Source organism: Hippocampus bargibanti, linkage group LG02 (assembly GCF_051943395.1).
Source record: "Hippocampus bargibanti isolate YZ-2025 linkage group LG02, ASM5194339v1, whole genome shotgun sequence".
In the NCBI taxonomy this organism is placed as follows: Eukaryota; Metazoa; Chordata; class Actinopteri; order Syngnathiformes; family Syngnathidae; genus Hippocampus; species Hippocampus bargibanti.
In genome coordinates, this window is record NC_142735.1 from 26,992,807 (window position 1) to 27,014,036 (window position 21,230).

Below are 21,230 nucleotides of genomic sequence, written 5' to 3' on the forward strand. Positions count from 1 at the left end.
ATTGTAAAGTTTCGGACCGGTGGAATCACCCATCTCCAGAGTTCATTATTGTGGTCGGTGCGAGACGAGCTGTACCTTTTGAAATGCCATAATTACAGTCACCGGGCTGATGTTGATTGACAGGGCTGGGCGGAGGATCTGCCGCAGGACCTTGAGCGATGACATGCATGTGAAGGTCGTTTTTCTGTGTCGTTATTGGCATAAAGCCATGCCGTGAATCACGCTTGCGGGTCAAAGCGCGCGTGCCATGTCATGCTTTCATAGCACGTGTGTCCGTTTGGCTCATTGACTGCAACTTACATGCCGTTTTACGTTGCATTTTGAAAGGTAGTCAACAGTCCGGCAGAATCAATCGAGCGTAGGCTGCAATTTACCAAAACATTGAACTGTTGTTGCTAATTTTGTCCACTTGGGGACTTCCACAAAAAATTACCGTTTTTTTGGGGGGGCGGGGCAAGTTAGTTGCATCCGAAATTTCATGTTTCATATTGCTACTTACTTGTGTTTGAAAGTAGTATGTTTTTCTTTGTCAATTGTTCTGTGTATGTAAGGGGGATAAGTTACTTATGATTAAGTTTCTTTCTTTTTATTTTTTTAATTGACGATTAATTGATTTTTGTGAATACTTATGACAATTTAAAAATAACACTTAACATTTGCTACCACAGCTGGTGAAGCTAACTCATCCTCATGATGTGCCTGAGTAGGTTTTCTCCGGTTTCCTCCCACATTCCCACATTCACCGGTTTCCTCCCACATTCCAAGAACATGCGTGTCAGGGTGATTGAAGACTCCAAATTTGTCCCTTGGTGTGAGTTTCAGTGTGAATGGTTGTTGGTTTCTGTGTGCCCTGTGGTTGGCTAGCAACCAATTCAGGGTGTCCCCCACTGGATCGGCTCCAATATGTTCGCTTTATGTAATGAATAAACCGTGTTGAAATCGACCTTATTTTTAAATAAATTTCAAACTGCTCAAATTGTCAGAAACACAAATTGGAACAAGATAACAATCAACAAATGAGAATATTTTTTCCTGGAATTCACTTGTTGACTGACTTTGAGCAGTTCGCTCATTTCGTGTTTAACCACTGATCTTTATTCTGCTATGTTTCCTGGTTTGTACCACAATGTCAACATTTTCTAAAAATGACACATACACAGACTCGCGCTCACATACACATACGTAATTTCAACAGAACTTAATCAAATTTGGCCAGTGGGGCATTCATCTTAGGGCCAGTGCGATTGGAGTGTGGAAATTGGATCCAGGTCGTGTTTTTACAAGTTGTAATTAAGGCCACCAGAGGGTAAGGGGGAGGAGAGACGGGGGCAGGGAGGTGCAGCACAAGATGGGTGACATATAGTAGGAGACGGAGGTATATGCCAGATAAGGAAGCAAGGTGAGCAAAGCTGTTTCAATTAGTAATGACTCGCAGAAATAAATAAATACAAAATGCGAGAATTGCATATGCTTTAAAAAAAAAAAACAAACAATCAAATTCAGCGAAGGGATCTCATCACTTATCTCGTTTGGTTCAGCACTTCATTAATTGCAACATTCTCCGGAGACTTTTCCCAAACGAACCTTCAAGGGCACCCTGTTGTCCATTGCTCGCGTCCACATTCTGGAATTATCCGTTGTTATTGAAGAGAGAAATGGCACATTTTGAAGAAATGTGCCATTTCTAATGGCACATTAGAAATGGCAAGGGAAAAATGCTTCCAAAGAAGCGATCGTAAAATGCAACAACTCTGAAAGGACAACCGACGTCTCCGGACAAATTGTGTCCATAATTTGTAAAATGGCTTCAAATGACTTCTACTGAGCGTATTTTACAAAGATTCCACCGCATATAGCTATATTTTACGTTTTAAGACTCACGCTGAATATTCAGGAAGTCTTGTTTTTGAGTTGGTGACGAGTCCGTACGTGACGTCACTAAAGGACCCCCCCCCCCAAAAAAAAAAAAAAATGACACATTGTAGCAGTCCTTCATCACGTCAATGTATTTTGCTGTACTGTTTGTCTGAAAACCTTGATGTTGCACCCAAAAGCTGCCAGAAGAGGGCGTCCAAGCTCCATGGAAGGAATTTATCAGCCTGTGGAAACGGGCTGATTCTTTCGTCACGGGAGCTGGTCGCCATTTTTGGGTGCGACATCCCCCCCCCACTATTTGAATCATATTCAAACTGGATGTGTAACAAGAAAGCATATTCTCCGAATCTGAAGCCATTGTTTTGATTTTTCAGCAATGCAAGACGTCTTGGTGTGACGTCACGAACTGGGGGCAGGATTTCTGAAAATGCCCAATTCGCAGCTCATTTTTTTTGCAGATTTTGGACGCTTTATGTCATTTTTACTGGTGTTTTGCATTTGAATAAAAATATCATACTGCGTGTTTTGGGTATTTTAGATGCTATAAAACGTTTTTCTGATGTCGGTTGTCCTGAAAATGAACGAGCTGTGCTGTGAGTCTGACAGAACTGAATTGATTTTAAACATTGAAAGTATGATTGATTACTTTGTGGCGTTGCCTCATATCTAATTCCCTTTTGTTTTGTAATATACAGAAACATATGCATTATATATATATATATATATATATATATATGGATATAATGCGTGTGTGTGTGCGTGCGTGCGTGTGTGCGTGTGTGTGTGTGTGTGTGTGTGTGTGTGTGTGTGTGTGTGTGTGTATGAAAAGTAATAGCTCTGTCTTCCCCTCTCCTACAGGAATATGATGTTTTTCCGTTGCGTAAATAGAAAGCTAATCCCTTTAGCGAGAGAGGAGGAGGGCCTGATGAAATATGTTGACGCACAAATTAGACTCCCCTAATTGAATAAACGAGATTTTGAGAAGGGCAAGCATATTAAGATACACTACGTGGAGACGGCGGAAACTCATAAAGTCGCGCGAGATGACGCCTGGGGCAGGCGGGATGTCAGTCTGACGTTGGCGTCTTCATTACACATTTGCAAATGTCTCGCTCAGCCCAAAGCGGAGCGGTCGGCTTCAGAAATTCCAAATGGCCTCTTCAATCCCAAACTGCTCGCAGTGAGAGGCGAGATTCAGGTGAAGACTCATCTCACCTGGCACTAATTTTTGTGCAACGCACACTGCAGGATGTGTAGGTGGTTTTGCCCTCGCTCGAGCATGCGAGCAAAGGCAATGAGGCAAGTGGAATAACATTAGAAGCCCTTGTCGGAAATTGCCGTTCACTGAGCTGGTCGGCCATCTTTGATGATTGACTGCATTATTTCTCTTCTCAAACTTTAGAGTTCTCCAATTTTTCAAGCAAAATTAAACACAAGAACTGACTAACTCAGAGAACAATTTTTAATCCTTTTGACCCAGCCATTTAATTGCTAGATTAATCGACTAATGCCAAACTCAAATGAGTAATTTAATCAAGCAATGGAGTTATAACCACAGGCCATTAGCTCGGGTCGAGCAGGATGTTGTAAGTCCAAGAGTTGAAGCCTGGATCGTCAACGTTTTTTTTTCTTTCAGATTGTCAATGTCTTTCCACAGAAAGTAACAGAAAGACAGAGCTGCACAGAAAGACAGAGCTGCACATGAAAACATATATGCATACAACAGAGAGAGAGTGAGAAAATGGATAGTAAACACATTGAAATTTGGAATAGTTTCAATGTTATTGCGTCTGTGTAAGCTCTCAGTCGTACAGGAGTGGTCCATCGATGAAAATGTTTCTTCAGCCGTCATCTATACTTCTTTGAAAGTGTCGGAGGTTTCGCTTCTTATCCAAGAAACTTCGTCAGCAAACTAGTCTTACTGGTAGTTTAGACTCTATATATATCCCTACGGTCCAGACATGGCGGTGCCGGACTCTGCTATGATAGGTCCCTGCTCTCAGGTTTGGGGGAGCAGAGGACTACTCCCTGCGGCTCCACTGATTTTTCCTATTCTCCTGACTAACGACTGGCCTGATGGCCCCACTTTCTCCGGTATCATCTCATCAGTATTGCTAATCCTATGTTGCCTAAGCAAGCTGTTGTACGAACAATCCAAATTGAACCTCACCCCACCATATCGGTTAAGTGAAGGAATTAGCTCTTTTATGAAAATTGCTTCTTTTAGTCCCATTTCAAACGATCTATGTTCTTTCGCTAAGATTTTAACCTCATTGTCATCAAATGAGTGTTTGCTAGCCTTTAGGTGCATATGTCCCAAACCGAGCAGCAGTCTCAGTGGTGAGGACGAGACTGCTGGCGGACGTTTCTCTGCATGAAAAAAACAAACTTAAACAGGACCACATCTGCCAAATATTGGAAATCTGCCTTAATACTACGTATTTTCAATTTAGGGGGAAATTTTACAAACAAATTCATGGTTGTGCTATGGGCTCACCAGTTTCACCCATAGTGGCTAATCTGTACATGGAAGAGATGGAGAAACAGGCCCTCACATCCTTCCACGGACAAAACCTATACACTGGTTTAGATATTAAATGATGAAACCTTTTCATCAATTTCAACTTTATTGATAGTTCAAAGGCAGAGTGTAGACTGCAAGGTTAAAATATCCCATCAATGAAGCTTCACAAATAACCCGCACAAGCCATCTGTACAATTTGAAGAGAAAGGACAAGTATGGGAATCAGCTATTAATGCAGTTTCTAGTGCGTCTGCCTGTATCTGTTGTTGCAATATCACAACTTCCAAGTTGTACAACCCAGAACTCCTTGAGACACTTTATGCAAAAAGCTATCAACACAGCTAAACAGAACACAATTGATGAGGAACTGGGTAAAATTATCGCAGAGAAAGCACGGCAACTTCACTCGGATATCGTCAAGAGGCAACCTGGAAGTTTGTCACCCATTGATGATTTCAAGGCTCGTCACGGATGGTTCGAGAATTTTAAGCATCGTACAGGGATTCATGGTGTCATTCGTCATGGTGAGGCAGTCAGTTCTAACGATAAAGATGCCGAAGCTTACAAGGAATCATTCCTCAAGATGGTGGAAGAAGGTAATGGGTTTATTTTGATCGTTCGTCCCTGATTCATTGCTTCTCCGGGCGTTGATGGCAGAGGATGGTTAAATCATCAGGAAGCCAGATGTTGAACAGAAAGTTGGTTTAATCTTGAAGACAGCGGAGACATTGCAGTGTCGACGAAGGAGGACGCATGGAGAGAGAGAGAGAAGAACTGGGAGAGCATTTATATGGCGCACAGGGTGTGACGCAATCGGATGTGACGTAATGTAGATGCGACATCATGTAAGGGAAGGCAGGATAATACGTATCAGGAAGTCCAAAACGTAAACAAAGATTAGAAAGTGATGTTTAAACATGTTCGTATGGCGAATTACCCCAACAGAAGGCTACGTTCCTCATCAAGTGTTTAATGCTGATGAAACTGGCCACTCCATTCCATCAACCCATCAACGACCGTCACAAAGGTAAATAAAACGACTTTATTATACAGTATAGTTATTTCTTTAATTACAATACCATAGCATGTTTATTATACATAAAATAAGGTAGATTTTGTGTAGTTTTAAGGCTTATTTAGTAGAAAATTATGTGTTATGGTGACCTGGGAACGTATTATTCTCATTTTAATGCTTTCCTATGCGAAATTAATGTTTGGAATACACACTTTTCACCTTACACACAATTTCTGGGAACCAATTAAGTTCGTAAGCCAATGTATTACTGGATAATAAAGACTTTCAGGGATCCAAACCCGTCCCTTCAATTTAAAGTTGCAGTTGCAAAAATAAACCAGCAAATTATTTTGGGGAAAACAACTTGCTTGCTTTGATGGACCAACTGTCAATCATTTTGAAGATGGATATCCATTATCATGACCGCTGTCCTCGAAATAGTTAAAATATAGTTTCTAATAAATTGTATTATTATTATTATTATTATTATTATTATTATTATTATTATTATTATTATTATTATTATTATTATTTTGTGCAAACATGTGACATCATCTCGGAAATGGCATTCTTGGCAGAGACGTACAAACACGACAGGATTGGTTTGAGCGTGGATCCACGCCACCTCCGTTTTGTTGTCGGGAAAATATGTTTTTGCATCCCATGTTTCGTATTGTTCCGTTTGACTGGCACGCTCAGGGAGTCGCGCTGGCAGGCTCAAATTAAATATCGGCTATCTGGATGCAAATTGCATAGTGTGGAAAAAATGGGGAGGTGGGCAGGAGTGGGGTAAAAAAAAATCTGGAATTAGATTTTCAAATATGAATAAATCAGGTTTTATTCATGTATTTATTTATTTATGTATTTATTCTACAAACACAATCTGCTACAAACAAGGCTTGGAAACAAAATCAGTATTAGTGACAAGCACCGGTCAAGCCATGCCCGAATGTAACCCGACTATGTTGGGGGCTGGAGGGTGTACAGTATCTGTCCCCACATCCACTGAAACAGGGTCCTTCCGATGAGCCATTGATAACCAAAACTGCAGTCATCTTTTCAAAAAACTAGTCCCAACTTTCATATTCCAGGCGTGACCTTTGCCCTCTGTCAGTTCCCAGACCGAACAATGGGCAGGTCTCGTGCAATCGACAAAGAGTGCTGCCGTTTATCGCCCGCGCACTGCTAGGAATCGTTTTTTACTTTTAGTCACCGTTCCGTTTTTTCGCCCTGCGATTGCGCTCCCATTTGTGAAAGCGAACTGTTTTGATCGCGCCTCCCGTTCCATCTTAAGAGCCACTCGAGCTCGTCGGGAAGCAGTGCTCGGTAGGACCCCCCCCCCCCCTCTACCCAACCACATCCAGCAAGGCCAGCCACTCAGCTGTGTCTTTGTGGCAGTTACCTGGCAACGCCGCATCCTCCAGTCACCTCTCACTGCAGATGCAAAGTCATAAATAACCACACACAGACACTCTTGAATATACATATGTTTATATTTCGACAATAATGCTCTGATAAACAGCTTTGTTATGCAAAGTTGCGAAAGACTCAATCTTTCAAGGTCATAATATTTCTTTTTTTTTTTTTTTTGTGGATCACACCCTAGAGACACGTCTACCTTTCTAAGGTGGCCGAATGCAAAATCTGAATACGACAACTAGAGGCCTTGGAAACGCAACCAAGTCCATCTCAAATCTCGCGACTCGTTGTCACAACATCTCTGACTCGGATTATTCCGACGCTCCCGGTCGTGAAAACTTTATCTTGAGATTGGATATCCCTTGGCCTGAAAAGGCAATTGTTGATAAGGTATCAGCCCCCCTACCCCCCACAAAAAAAAAACGTCGAGCGACGCCCATTTCAAAGTTATTCACGATCGGGGTTGCTAAGTAATAATGCATTGCGGACCCGTTGTGTGACCAAAAGCAATTACCACTGATGATTTATTTACTTTTTCCAACTTGCGGTTTCTTATTAAAGCTTGTCATAATTTAATCATTATCCATGCCATTACATTTTGGCTCTCTCTTGGGGAGAAAAATAATGTAATTGCCTTTTCTGGTGGTGCTAGCGGAAGATAGTTGAGAGGAAGTGAGGAATCTCACCAAAGTTGTATTTATTTTAGTTTTTGGTGAGTCTGTGATTGTTTTTTTTTTGTTGGTCTACTCTATAATTACGAACAGACAATACGAACGTTTTTCACGCGGTTTCATCAAAAGGCTTCATCTGCTAAATATTTTCGCCACCCCAGTGTCGCTCTCATTTTTGTTTATTCGTTTGTTGTTGAATCACATATTCATCTTACTTTTCTCTTTTCTCTTTCAGGTGACTCATCTCAAAGCGGTAAGTCATTTTATTTTCCATTCTGGACGCTACTGTTGCCTTGTTGTTATTATGCACGGGTGTCAAAGTCAAGGCCTGGGGGCCCAATCTGGCCCACTACAACATTTTATATGGCCCGCCAGAACAAATAATGCATGTCAAGATTCATAATGCTCGTTAAAGTCTGAACTAAAATTTCAAATCGTCATTTGTAATCCTCAGTAACAGTTGCTATGCTTAACTTTTTACTTTAAAATGAGTTATCAGTCAATTTGTTCGACACTGTGCATTTCGTACATATGTTGAGGAGATGTAAACATGATTTTCCAACAATTCATATTGGGCCTGCAGGGAAAACCAATAACTAGAATTTTTCAAGAAGAAAACAATCCCCATCTCATAACGGGGCTTCACACCCCAATGATTGGTGTATTTTAACATGTTTTCCATATATAAGGCGCACCGAACTGTAAGGCGCACCTTCAATGCATGACAAAAGTTTTCCAAATATACTATATAAATATATAAATGTTTTCCAAATATAAGGCACACCACATTATAAGGAGCTACAATAAAGGCTGGGGTTACACACGACTTCTTCTAGAGGGGGAAACATTTGCTGGTGACAGTAGTTGCGAGACCTGTTGCGGCTCAATATTACTTAACATACCGTACAAGGCACACCTGCATATAAGGCGCAGAGTCATCTTTTGAAGAAAATGAAGATTTTTCGATGTGCCTTATACACCGCAAAATACGGTACATTCATTTACTTGGACATGAAACATGTTTCGAATTTTGTATTGTGACTATACTACAAAAAAAGAAAAGTCCTCAAGTCCCGCACTGCCTTGCTTTCCAATGTAAATGTAAATTCCCAAACATGGGCGCTATTATGTATCCCATTAATTTTGTTTACCGGCCGCGCGGTTATGCACCTTTTTACTAAGCAGCCACCAAATGACCGTCCCGCATTTTACGGTGTGCGAGGATCGTTCGCGGATTTTTTCCTGACACGCCACAACAGACTAGCTTTCTATTAGCACGTCGTTTGGCTTGCGTGGCTCCCGCAATCACAGATAAGAAACACGCCCGAGATGGGATGATGGGACGGACTGACTAATGGAACGTATCTGCAGCTCTCTCCCCCCCAAAAAAAGACGAGGAAACAAGATGAGCTCAGTTTAAATGTGCCTGCAGCACTTTCCCTTTCCTATTTATGCTGATTCAGTCCTTTATTTTCTCATTGTCAAGTTCTTCCGCCTCATCCCCATGAATGTATAACAGTACGACTTGATACGGTTCTCGGTATGTAATAATAATAATACAGTAAAGTCTCGTTATATCGATATTCAAGGGAGTCCGAAAAAATATCGATATAACCGGGACTATCGATATATCTGACCCTGTTTGCATGTAATTTTCTCCGTGCGTGCATAGAAATAGTATCGATATAACCGGGACTATCGATATATCCGATATCGATATAACGAGACTTTAGTGTAATAATAATAATAATAATAATAATAATAATAATAATAATAATAATAATAATAATAATAATAATAAATACATGTAATTTCTAAGCGCCTTTCAAAACTCTCAAGGACACTTTAAATTCACAGGATGTAATGAGCCTATCAGACATACACATCCCACACATATTAGGCCACGTTCAAATTTCCGCACCATGAGACACATTATAAGGCGCACCTTCAATGAAGGACATATTTACAAACTTTTTCCATATATAAGACACTCTCTGACAACTTCATTCTCTCCCAAAATGAATAAATTCAAAAGCATTATTATTATAAGCATTCTGATTATGATTATGATTATGATTATGATTATGATTATGATTATCATTAGTAGTAGTAGTAGTAGTAGTAGTTGTAGTAGTAGTATATATTTTATTTTATTTTTGTATTTTCATTACATGTTTATATTTGATGATTTTATTATTATTCATTATTTATTAATTTTATGGTTTATTTTTTAGAGCGGCCCAGTAGTTGAGTGGTTAGCACGCCGGCTTCACAGTGCACAGGTCGTGAGTTCAAGACCCAGTCTGGCCTCCCTGTGTGGAGTTTGCATGTTCTCCCATGTGGGTTTTCTCCGGGTATTCCGGTTTCCTCTCTCATTCCCAAACCATGCATGGCAGGCTGATTGAAAACTCCAAATTGTCCTGATAAGTGAGTGTGAGAGTGCATGGCTGTTTGTCTATGTCTGTCCTGCGACTGTCTGGCAACCAATTCAGGATGTGCATCCCCACCCCCCTTACCTCCTGGTACGCGAAGAGGGCTGCGAAAGGTTCCAGCAACCCATAATGCTCTATTGAGGAATAAGCGGTACGGATAATGGATGGATGGTTTATCTTTAAACAAAAGCAAGGTATCACATTATGGAAGGAGGGGGGGGGGGCTTCCTCCATTCAGTAAGCACGCTAACAAAACATTCTGATGCTGTGATGGTCAATTAAATGTTCGCGTAATCACAAGTAGTAAACTCGGAATAGTGCAATGCAATAACAATTAAAATAATAACTCAAAAGCAATAGGATGATTAATAACTTAATGTTGTGCATGTGTTAATGTCCATATCCAACTCTCGAAGTCGAAGATGTCATATTATCCATTCTTATGTGGGGTAATGGACAGTGGTTATTGTTGCTGGTGGCGATGCCACTGTAGATGACTATGAAGCCCGATTCTGGAGCCACAGATCCTGCCACATTCAGGACATGTGAGGCCCAGGACCAGGCTGCCGGGGCGGTACTGGAGCAGCACAAAGGTGTCTTTGCTGGTGCCACACGATCCTCCTCTGGGTGTGTTTGTCTTCAAGGTGTGTCACCCCTTCGTGGCATATGGAAATCCAGAGTGGCCTGTTAGCTGCCGCAGACTCCAGATTGCTGGGCTTGATGTTGCAATTCTTTAGAGTCTGTTTAAGCTGGTCTTCGTATCGCAGCTTTGGACCACCAGGCTTCCTACACGATCCTGCCAGGTGATGCCAAGCATTCATTGGAGGCACCTGATGTGGAATGCATCAAGGCGTGTCACATGGCGTCGATAGATGGTCCAGGCTTCTGCGCCATAGAGCAGCGTGGACACACACACTGCTTGGTAGACTGCGACTTTTGTTGGAGTTCTTAAGTGGTTGTTTTCGAACACACGAGTACGCAATCTGCCAAAAGCCCAGGATTCAACAATAAACACACAAAACAAACACATAAAGCCCACTTGTATCAGTTCGTTCCATACATAAAGTGGATCGTATTATTGTATAAGGCAGCTTTTGAAAACATTGAAGGCTTCAATGTGTATGTCTTATTGTATGGAAAATACATTACGTACCTGTGTATTCCACGCTGTCGACAAGTTTTCGAACGACTTGCAAAAATTCAAACATTGGATATTTGCTGGAAGAAGTCAAAATCTTTTGCATCTGCTAGGATTGATTTAACTTTTTTTTAAAGTTCTCAAGAGTAAACTACTTATTTGGTGATTGTCGTGGAAGTTTTGTGCAAAACAAACGTACACCTTGTGGTTGTCTTCCTGATCAGGATTTTGCTCATGGGGCTAAATGTTGTTCGTCAGCCAAAAAAAAAGATCTTCATCTACATACCTTTTCGACTCCATCAAAAACATTGAGAGAGATGTAAACATCTTTTTGTGCCTCTGCCTTTCCCAGAGTCCCAAAACACTGTTCTCCACCGGTGACGATTAGCATCTCTCATTTGCTTTTTATTCCCACACCCCTCACTCCACCACGAGCCCCTCACTCCCCATCCTCTGTTCGTTGAATGCCACGCAAGCGGCACTCGTCTCGGGAGAACGCTCGGATCCACGTTTTGGAAGATAAAGCGGGCGAACCGAGCTCAGCGCGGGTGGAGGGCAGCACTTAGCACAACATTGTTTTCCTCTGCGCTTTCCCAACACAACTGAAAACAGAAAAAACAAAATGGCAGCGCTTGGAGCTGTTTGTTGAAAACTCCCAACATCTGGTATTACGCGTTCATCTGCAGTCGGGGAATTTGTTCTTCTGCCCTTTAAGTGTAGTCAACATAGGCATTTGAGAGGCGAGGAACATCCCAGTTGCGAATGGTAACAGTCTTCATTGACAAATGGGCGCCATCACCTTGATCATCACGATGTACACTTTAGTCAGACTCGTTTCATTAAGTCTTTTATGTTTACAATGGTCGCAGGGGGGCTGGGGGGGGCTTTGGGTGATAGGCTGGGGAAACCCTGAACTGGTTGCTAGCCAATCACACAGAAGCAATCGTTTGTGCTAACAACCATTTGTCCTTACACTCACTTGTCGAGACAATCTGGAGTGTTCAATCAGTCTGTCAAGCAATTTTTTTAATGTGTAAGGAAACAGTACCCGCAGTACCCAGAGAAAAGCCACAAAGGCAAACAAACTCCACACAGGTAGTCCAGAACGGGAATCGAACCCGGTACCTCTGTACTGTGAAGTCGACATGCGAAACACTCGACTACTGAGCCAACTTCAGACTCATTAAAACAGAAAACAACCCGTCCCCTTTATCCCTGCAAACGCGGGTGCTTATCTTCCCCGCCAGCTGATAACCCGTTGGGAAAACAACCACCACGATGAGGAACCAAGCGTGTGGTCGCGTGTCCATGGCGGAAGCTGCTAATGAACTACCTGCGCTAATGACTGCTGCTCTCTACACAGCTGGGAACGAACCGTTAAAGAGCTGCTCGTTTAGCTAACATTTAGCGACCCTGTGTGGTGCTCATCAAGGCAAAAATCCGGATGACTTAATGTTAAAATGTGTACTTCCTTTAAAAAAATGGTTAAATGATAAATATGTTTTAATTCTAGACTAAAGTTTTATTCTTCTCATTTCGAAAATGCAATTTTTTTTCTCTAAGTTAAATGTGCATTTTACACCCCAAAATCAAATCCTTATTCATTCCCACTGCTATGTTCGACATTTGTGATTGCATTAACATATTTAGGGAGCAATTGAAAGCATTCTAATTTCGAACTCATCGAATTCAAACATTTTTTTTCCCCGAGATCTTAAAATTATTTCAAAGAAATCTTTTCTCATTTTCTTCCGAGAGTTTCTACTTATTCTGACCTATCGCTATTTCCCCCAAAAAAAATTCACAACAAAAGCCCAAATTTTGTATGTTTTCGATTCCTCCAATTATGCTGTTTTTATTTTATCATGTTATCATTACTTTTTTCAAAATAGCTAAATCCAAACCTTTTTGTTTCCGCCCTTGAACTTCGAAACTTTTTGACTGATTCAAATTGATATTTTTTCCGACAATAAAAAAAAAAACATGATGAAAAAAAAGTTCTTTTTTTTCAGATTTTACAACTGATTGAAGCATTACCAATTTTAAGATATACGGATCATTCCACATACTGTAGTTACAGTGAATCGTATTCCACAACATTCCATGTCATTCACCAACATCCTTCTACATAATTCCACGTGATATCACTCCACTTGGATATTTGTTCAATTCCGTTCCTACTTGTTTTCCACCCCATACCACATCATTCCACCTGCTCCCATAATTGCCCGTGAAGCATTTTATCCTCAGACATGCGACATCCCCAAAAATTGCTTTATCTCAATCGACTGTTCATTTTCAGCCTGCTCAAAACTGTTTTGTCACCACGGCTGAAAGTCTACTTTGAGTTTTGGCCCTCACCCGTGAGATTGAGTCTGACACTCTGTCTCTTGTCATTCGCAATAAAATCCGATGCGGTGCATTGATCGGCCGCAGGCTTCAGACAGTGCGGTCGTATGTTGTAAGCGGGTGACTTCACAGCAAGAGTGGCGGGATCAGAAGCCTGATTAGCCATGTAAGACTGCAAAATTCAAATCTTAGCTACCTTGGTCGTCGACAACGAACCGTTACGAAGATTCATACTTGTATTAACTGTTACGAAACTTCACACTCATATCAACTATTACAAAGCTTAATGCTTGATACAAAAAATAAAAAAAATATACATAAATAAATACATAAATAAATAAATGAGATAAAAATAGGTAAAAACGAATTAGATACATAAATATATAAATTATTAGATGAGAAATAGATGAATAAATAAACAAATAAATAAATTAATACATACATACATACAAACATACATACATACATACATACATACATACATACATACATACATACATACATACATACATACATACATACACTCATCATTTTTGCTGATTAAAAACCTCTTAATTGACACCTGTTGCTTTCTGACTTGTAAGGTCTTACGAAGCTGAGGCATCACATTATCGTTCATCATGTTGATGATTGTCATAGTCACAGTCTTTTCTAGATGCAACTGTTCGGTAAAAGCCTGCACATCATTCCACTTTTCCAACATTGCCTTTATGAGCTCACTTGATGCTGCAGCCATCTCCTCCTTGCCCTCAGATGTTCTCGAACCATCCGTTGCTGGCTTTAAAATCCTCAATAAGCGGCGAACTTCCAGGTTGGCGAATGGCGATATCGGCGTGAATTAGCCGTGCTTTCTCGCATAAAATAGATTGACTCACGCTGTCGCCGGATTGCTGCTTTTTGTTAATCCAAATTAACAGAAGTTTTTCAACTTCTTCGATTGCCCGAGACCGTCGCTTTGAGAGCACGGAAACTCCTTTTGCGTGTTTTTCAATTATCTTCTTCTCAGCGACGGTGATTTTATTTTGGGTCTTCTTGGGCTGTGGTGTTTTTTTTCTGTCCCATAATAGTAAAATTATCAGCAAAAAGCTCCAAGGAGGCGATCGACGTGTGCATTCAATGAGACGGGGTGTGGAAAGTAGCGCCGGCTGAAGCGCTGTTCCGTCGTGTGCTTCCGTCGAAGATCACTCCGCCAGATCCAAAGGTTGTGTGCTTTGGTGTTCTTCCGCCGAAGATTACTCCACCAGCCATGGTGGGTGTGTATCATGAAAATAGTGCGTATTTCAATGTTTAATTTTTCATAAATTTGACGTTTGTAAGATGAAAAGTTCGTAAGATAAGGTGTTCGTAAGTTGAGGTTTCACTGTACATAAATGAATAGCTGAAGAATAGTGAAATAAATAAATAAATAAATAAATCAATAAATGAAAAATATAGGTCAAGAATAATTCAAAATAGTTATATAATAAATAAATAAATAAATAAATAAATAAATAAATAAATAAATAAATACATACATACATACAGGAAAATATAGATGACAATTAGTTCAAAACAGTTAAATAAACTAATAAATAAGTAAATAAATAGAAAAATAGATACAAATATAAATAGATAAATAAATAAATAAATAAATAAATAAATACATGAAAAATAGTTTGAAACAGTCAAACAAATAAATAAATAAATAAATAAAGGAAAAATATAGGTCAAGAATAATTCAAAATAGTTATATCATAAATAAATAAATAAATAAATAAATACATACATACATACATACATACATACATACATACATACATACATACAGGAAAATATAGATGAAAATTAGTTCAAAACAGTTAAATAAACTAATAAATAAGTAAATAAATAGAAAAATAGATACAAAGATAAATAGATAAATAAATAAATAAATAAATAAATAAATAAATAAATAAATGAAAAATATAGGTCAAGAATAATTCAAAATAGTTCTATAATAAATAAATAAATAAATAAATAAATAAATAAATAAATAAATACATACATACATACATACATACATACAGGAAAATATAGATGACAATTAGTTCAAAACAGTTAAATAAACTAATAAATAAGTAAATAAATAGAAAAATAGATACAAATATAAATAGATAAATAAATAAATAAATAAATAAATAAATACATGAAAAATACTTTGAAACAGTCAAACAAACAAATAAAAAAATAAATAAATAAATAAATAAATAAAGGAAAAATATAGGTCAAGAATAATTCAAAAGTTATATCATAAATAAATAAATAAATACATACATACATACATACATACATACATACATACATACATACATACATACATACATACATACATACATACATACATACATACAGGAAAATATAGATGAAAATTAGTTCAAAACAGTTAAATAAACTAATAAATAAGTAAATAAATAGAAAAATAGATACAAAGATAAATAGATAAATAAATAAATAAATACATGAAAAATAGTTTGAAACAGTCAAATAAATAAATAAATAAATAAATAAATAAATAAATAAATAAATAAATCGGTTTGTCTGAGAAATTATCACCCAGTACTGTGCAATGTCCAAGGGGCGAATGATGACAGCATCCTGGAAAAGGTGCTCCCTTTTTTAATGCCCATGCATCAAATGAGCAATCAGAAATAGGAGAACTGTACAAAGATAAATAAATACATTTTAAATGCAAAAATAATAGTGCCTTCCTCGCAGAGCACACTGTCACTATGTCAGGTTGATGCTTTGAACGCAAAACATGTTCAAAATTTCATGATATTATTTTTGCATCTCCACCCACCCTCACACCCCCGTGTCAGTGCTCAGCCATGTCACTATGAAGCTGCCGAACGATGCGCAACACCCTTAACATCAGCGCAGCCTCATTGTGTCTCATTTGTGTTTGTTTGCGTGATCGTGACACTTGTGTAACTACAATTCACGATTCCCCATCGGTTTTCTCGAAGGAGGATTTTTTACCCCAGTTTTCACTGCAACCTTTAGTTGTTGTCAGGCGTGGGTTTTCGTGAGTTTAAGGTTGTTTTCTGTGTGTGTGGCCTGTGATTGGTTGGCAGCCTGTTCAGGGCGTCCCCCACCTACTGCCCAATGAGGGCTAGCTGGGAGAGGCTCTAGCAACCCCTGTGAGGCTAAGCGGACCGAAAAATGGATGGAGGGATGGATGCATGGATATCTTGGTGTTTTTTTGTTGTTGTATGTTTTAAATCAAAAATAAGCATTTGAGCAATGGTGGGTCGATTTACAGCCAGTGTTTGCAGTTCTTGAGCTGCCATAAAGCTTTCATTGTACGGATAAAGAAAGCTTTCACTCCTCCCCTTCAAAACAAATCTGAAAATGTAATTAAAATGTTTTTCCAGAAATAGCTTGTGATCATGTCACAGGAAGGAAATTGTTGAAATCATCGTGTTTAATTTCTGTGCGACAACAGGAAGTTTCCTCGTTTTCCAGTGTGAAGGATGCAGATTTACTCCTGAGACATAATCCCCCCTTCCCTCCTCTCCATCCCAGCCAATTGCAGCCTTATCTTTATTTGCATGCGACTCAGAATGCAGCGTGTGTGTCTGTGTGTATGTTTGTGTCTTGCCAAAGCGTGTAAAATTAGTCCCAACAGTTAAAACTGTAAAAAAAAAATCAATGGCCACATGATTAAGGACGTGTGCGCAGATCTGCAACGGATCCTGATGGCACACTTTACTGATTTATTTATTTTGCCAAACATTTAACTGCGCGTTGATGATTGTATTTGATGTGAACAACATTAGTTATTCCCTCAATGCAGGTTGATGCTTCCTTCCCGTTCCAGTTGCTATAACAACAAAAAAGCTTAAATCACAGCAGCAAAAATTCCAGTAGCTTTTCTTGCCATGTTTGATTCCACCATTTGGGGAAAAAATATATAAATATAGTGTCAAGTGGCAAACGGTGGCCAACTTTTGTTGAACCGCATCAAATATTTTTTATTTAATGCGTTTTTGGGCTCCGATTGGATAGCCTCACATCCAATGCACAACCATAATGATGGCAAACAATCAAAAAAGAAAAAACACTTCTTTTTTGGAGGGGGCACACTACTGCCACTTGTCTTTCGGTCGCTCCCAATTTTGTCTTTGACAAAATATGAAACAATTGGAGAAACGCCCGAGAAAGTATCATTTCCCAGACAGTGGATTGTCCTGCGTCAACAGTGTGTTTCGCCGATGTTGCCGTACTCAACGCGATCCCTGACAGTGCAGGCAACAATAGAGCCTTGATTTGCTTTGCGAGACTCTATTCATGACAACCGACGTTGTAAACAATCCTCCACATGAGCTGCTCTGTGTTTGTTTGGTGGTGGTGGTGCTGGGGGGGTCGTGGTACTTCTTTCCAGGAAATGCTATTTTTCAGCAATTTTATTTTCCAAACGGATTCAATTCGAAAATAACAGTATATTTTTCTTTTCTAAGATCTATGCTTCTTGCATAAATGAATCACATGTCCCTTGTGTCTAATACCAGAGCTGTGAGTCCAAATTCTTCAATCTATTTAATGGCACCCACGGTTTAAATTTACCATCAAACAAAACATAACGTGATATGAATGACATAATATTTATAACTCGATCTGCCTTTAGTCCCCGAGCTGAACGGTTCCATGTTTTGTATGTGGTCCAAGATGAAATATTTATTTATGTATTTATGTCTGTATGTATTTATGTGTTTATTTATTTATGTATGTATTTATGTATTTATTTGTGTACTTATCAATGTTTATATTTAGTTATTTATTTATTTATTTATCTATCCATCCATCCATCCATTTCCCAGGCCTCTTAATCCTCATTAGGGACTGGAGCATATCCTAGCCTTCTTTGGGCAAAAAGCCGGGTTATTTATTTGTTTATTTATTTATTTATTTATTCGTTTGTTTATTTGTTTATTTATTTAATTGTTTGTTTATTTACTTATCAGTGTATTTATTTATTTATTTATTTATTTATTTAGTTATTTAGTTAATAATGCGACTGCAGCCCAAGCGACTAAGCACCAGATATCCCTCATCCCAAAAAAAAGAAAAAGCTTAAGATGACCTCAGCATGGTTCACAAAGTTTTTCTTTTTAATTTTTAATTTGATTTCTTTTTTTTTTTGTTTTGATTTGTTTGTTTGGTAACTGCATCGATTTGATATCTGGCTTTGATTTGGTTCCACCTGAAACATCAGTGGACACATGTTATGAAAGTCGTAATTCATTTACTGAAGGGGCATGCCGCCATCTTTAGTAGACATTTACATGAAATGCGGGGATGGAAGAGCTTAGCTTCAATTTCCTCAAAACTATTTCAACCTCCTCCCACTTTGCTCCTTTGTAGATATGAGAAAAGTATTCACTCCTCCAAAAATTCTTCTTCTTCTTCATCATCATCATTATTATTATTATTATTATTATTATTATGATTATTATTGATGAAGATATGATGGTGATGATGATGATTATGATGATGATGATTGATTATCGTTATTCCTATCGCTATCGTTATCGTTACCGTTATCGTTATGTTTATTGTTATTGTTATTAAATGTTCTCATTTGTAAAAACACTGCCAGGTGACAGCATCGATTGTATGTGACAAAACTGGTCATCACATCCCACATTTTAAATGTAGATTTTGACATTTGACAGAAACAGTAGTGAATGCTGCCGCGTGTGGCTGCCGCTGCTCACACGCAGAAAAAAATATCCTGTGAATGTAAAGTGTCCTTGAGAGTTTTGAAAGGTGCTTATAAATGAAATGCATTTTTATTATTTATCCTCCGCGTGGATACAGCTGTTCCTCGATGTGTCTGTTTGACTGTCTGACGATGCCGCCAAGCGGCCAAGGCCTGTAACAGCACAACGGCCACGGTGGCTGTCTGCCCTTTTCGCCGATATGACTCCACTCACAGCAAACAACCTAGCGTCAGGGATTCCGTCTAGCTTCTCACCTCAACAGCTGCTCTTTTTTGCTTGCCGCCATTACCCCTGGGGCGTTAGTCGCTTTTTGCACCACGAATATATCGGCGGGTTTTAGCGTCATTTCGCGCGTGCATGCAGAGTGGTGCAGGCGTGGAACAGGCGTTGGTGCGTCACTTGGCGAGCTGGCATTGTTGTGAGGCTCCCCGGACTAATGAGGCCTCCCGGCAGGCAAGACTGGCGTCATGAACTCACTGAGGCGCGACGAGACAGATGCATTTGAAGAATAGTTTCGGCTGCCTCACTCATCATAAGGTATGCGTGTAGCCTGTTGTTGGCAGCAACAAATCCAGATGCCCTTTTTTAAAAAAATATTTTTTTATTTAATTTTTTTAAATTTCCGCGCTATTTTCGCAAAAACATCAGTGTCCCTCCCTTAAGACGGATTCCCTATTGGATTCCATCATTGGGGCTTACATTTTTTTCACTCCATTTTGAGTAATTGGAATTTGAAAGAAAGGCACCGCAGAAGTGATTAAAAGAGGCAACTTAATTAAAGTTGGAGCGAAAAGAGATTTATCGCCGCCTTCAATTAGCCGGCGGTGGGAAACGGCAACAATGTGGAGATCACGTATCCCGTCTTGCACTTTCTCCCACTGATCCAGGCCAGAGAAATGACGTTGCTCTCCTTTGCAAATGTTTCTTCTAAGACTCTGCAGTAGTAATAAAAAAAATGCGTGACCGAATGAAGAGGCTTTTCCGTGAGCCATTTTGTCTTTCATGTTTGGTACAATAGACGCCCAAGATCATGTGTTCTTGCATGAAACCCACGTGGAACTTCATCAAATGTGTTTTTAGCAGTGGTGGAGCGTTAGGGCCTGGAAGGCCTTCTCTGCTGGCCTCAAAATATCAGAATCACAGATTGTTAATTTTATTTTGTCCATGAATTCTGATGAAATAATTCCAAATTGTCTATCAGCTTCTTTTCATTGCTTTTCACCTGTTGTCCCACTTCCAGGTGTTTTTTTCCGTATTTAAGCATTTAACCAATCACATTTTAACCATTATTTGTTACAAGGGTCATAAATCTACCTGGCCGCCTTCACAATCAATTCTGCGTGGCCTGCAGCATCAAATAAGTGTCGATAAAACTGTTTCTTTAACCAATCAGATTTTGAGTTGGCCTTCTCGCAGGCCTTAATTCCTGGCTAACGCTATCCTCTAGTGGACTTGTAGAAAATCACAACACACTTTTATATGAGTCACAGCTGTAGCTGCAGTAAACGTTGTATAGACATAAAATAGTTATTAAGGGTTGGATTGATTCAGAAGTAACACTACTCAATGGCTAGGTGTGAAATGTACGGCTCACCACTGGTTTTTCGTGATTTGTTAAGTTTTGCGGTGTGTGCCTCGACGATGAAGGCATCTCATTCTGCAGCTAGACCTGTATCAGAAACACGATCCGGTCTCCACATTTCCGCCAAATAACGATCTGTAAACACATCCAATCCCTTCCTGCTTTATTGAGGCCAACGCCCAAAGCGATGACTCATTTTTGGCTCCCATTTCAGTCGGATGAGAAGCAGATGGCACCTCGTCGCCGTTTTTCCGCAATACGCCTGCTTTATTTTCGGCAACTCAAAATGCGATTCGTTTGCGGGTTCACCGTCACGACCAGCCGTGTTGACCGGTCTGGTTCATTAAAACTGATTGACTCTGGTCGTCATAGCAACAGTGGGGAAAAAATGGGCAACCTGAATGCGCCGTAAAGTACGTCGCTCTCTAAATCCGCCATCTTGACCCCTTTGACCGGCACCAGGCTCTTTATCCACTTGTCATTG

General features: G+C 39.5%; 1 protein-coding gene across 7 annotated transcripts in view; it reads left to right on the forward strand.

The window, feature by feature from the left end:
• Positions 1-21,230, forward strand: part of nrxn2b (neurexin 2b) — a 406,291-nt gene that overhangs the window by 144,022 nt on the left and 241,039 nt on the right. For all 7 annotated transcript variants that reach the window (XM_088990599.1, XM_088990598.1, XM_088990595.1 and 4 more), the window contains one exon: positions 7,740-7,757. In XM_088990599.1, coding sequence (XP_088846725.1) covers positions 7,740-7,757 — 18 coding nt within the window. The remainder of the gene's footprint in view (positions 1-7,739; positions 7,758-21,230) is intronic.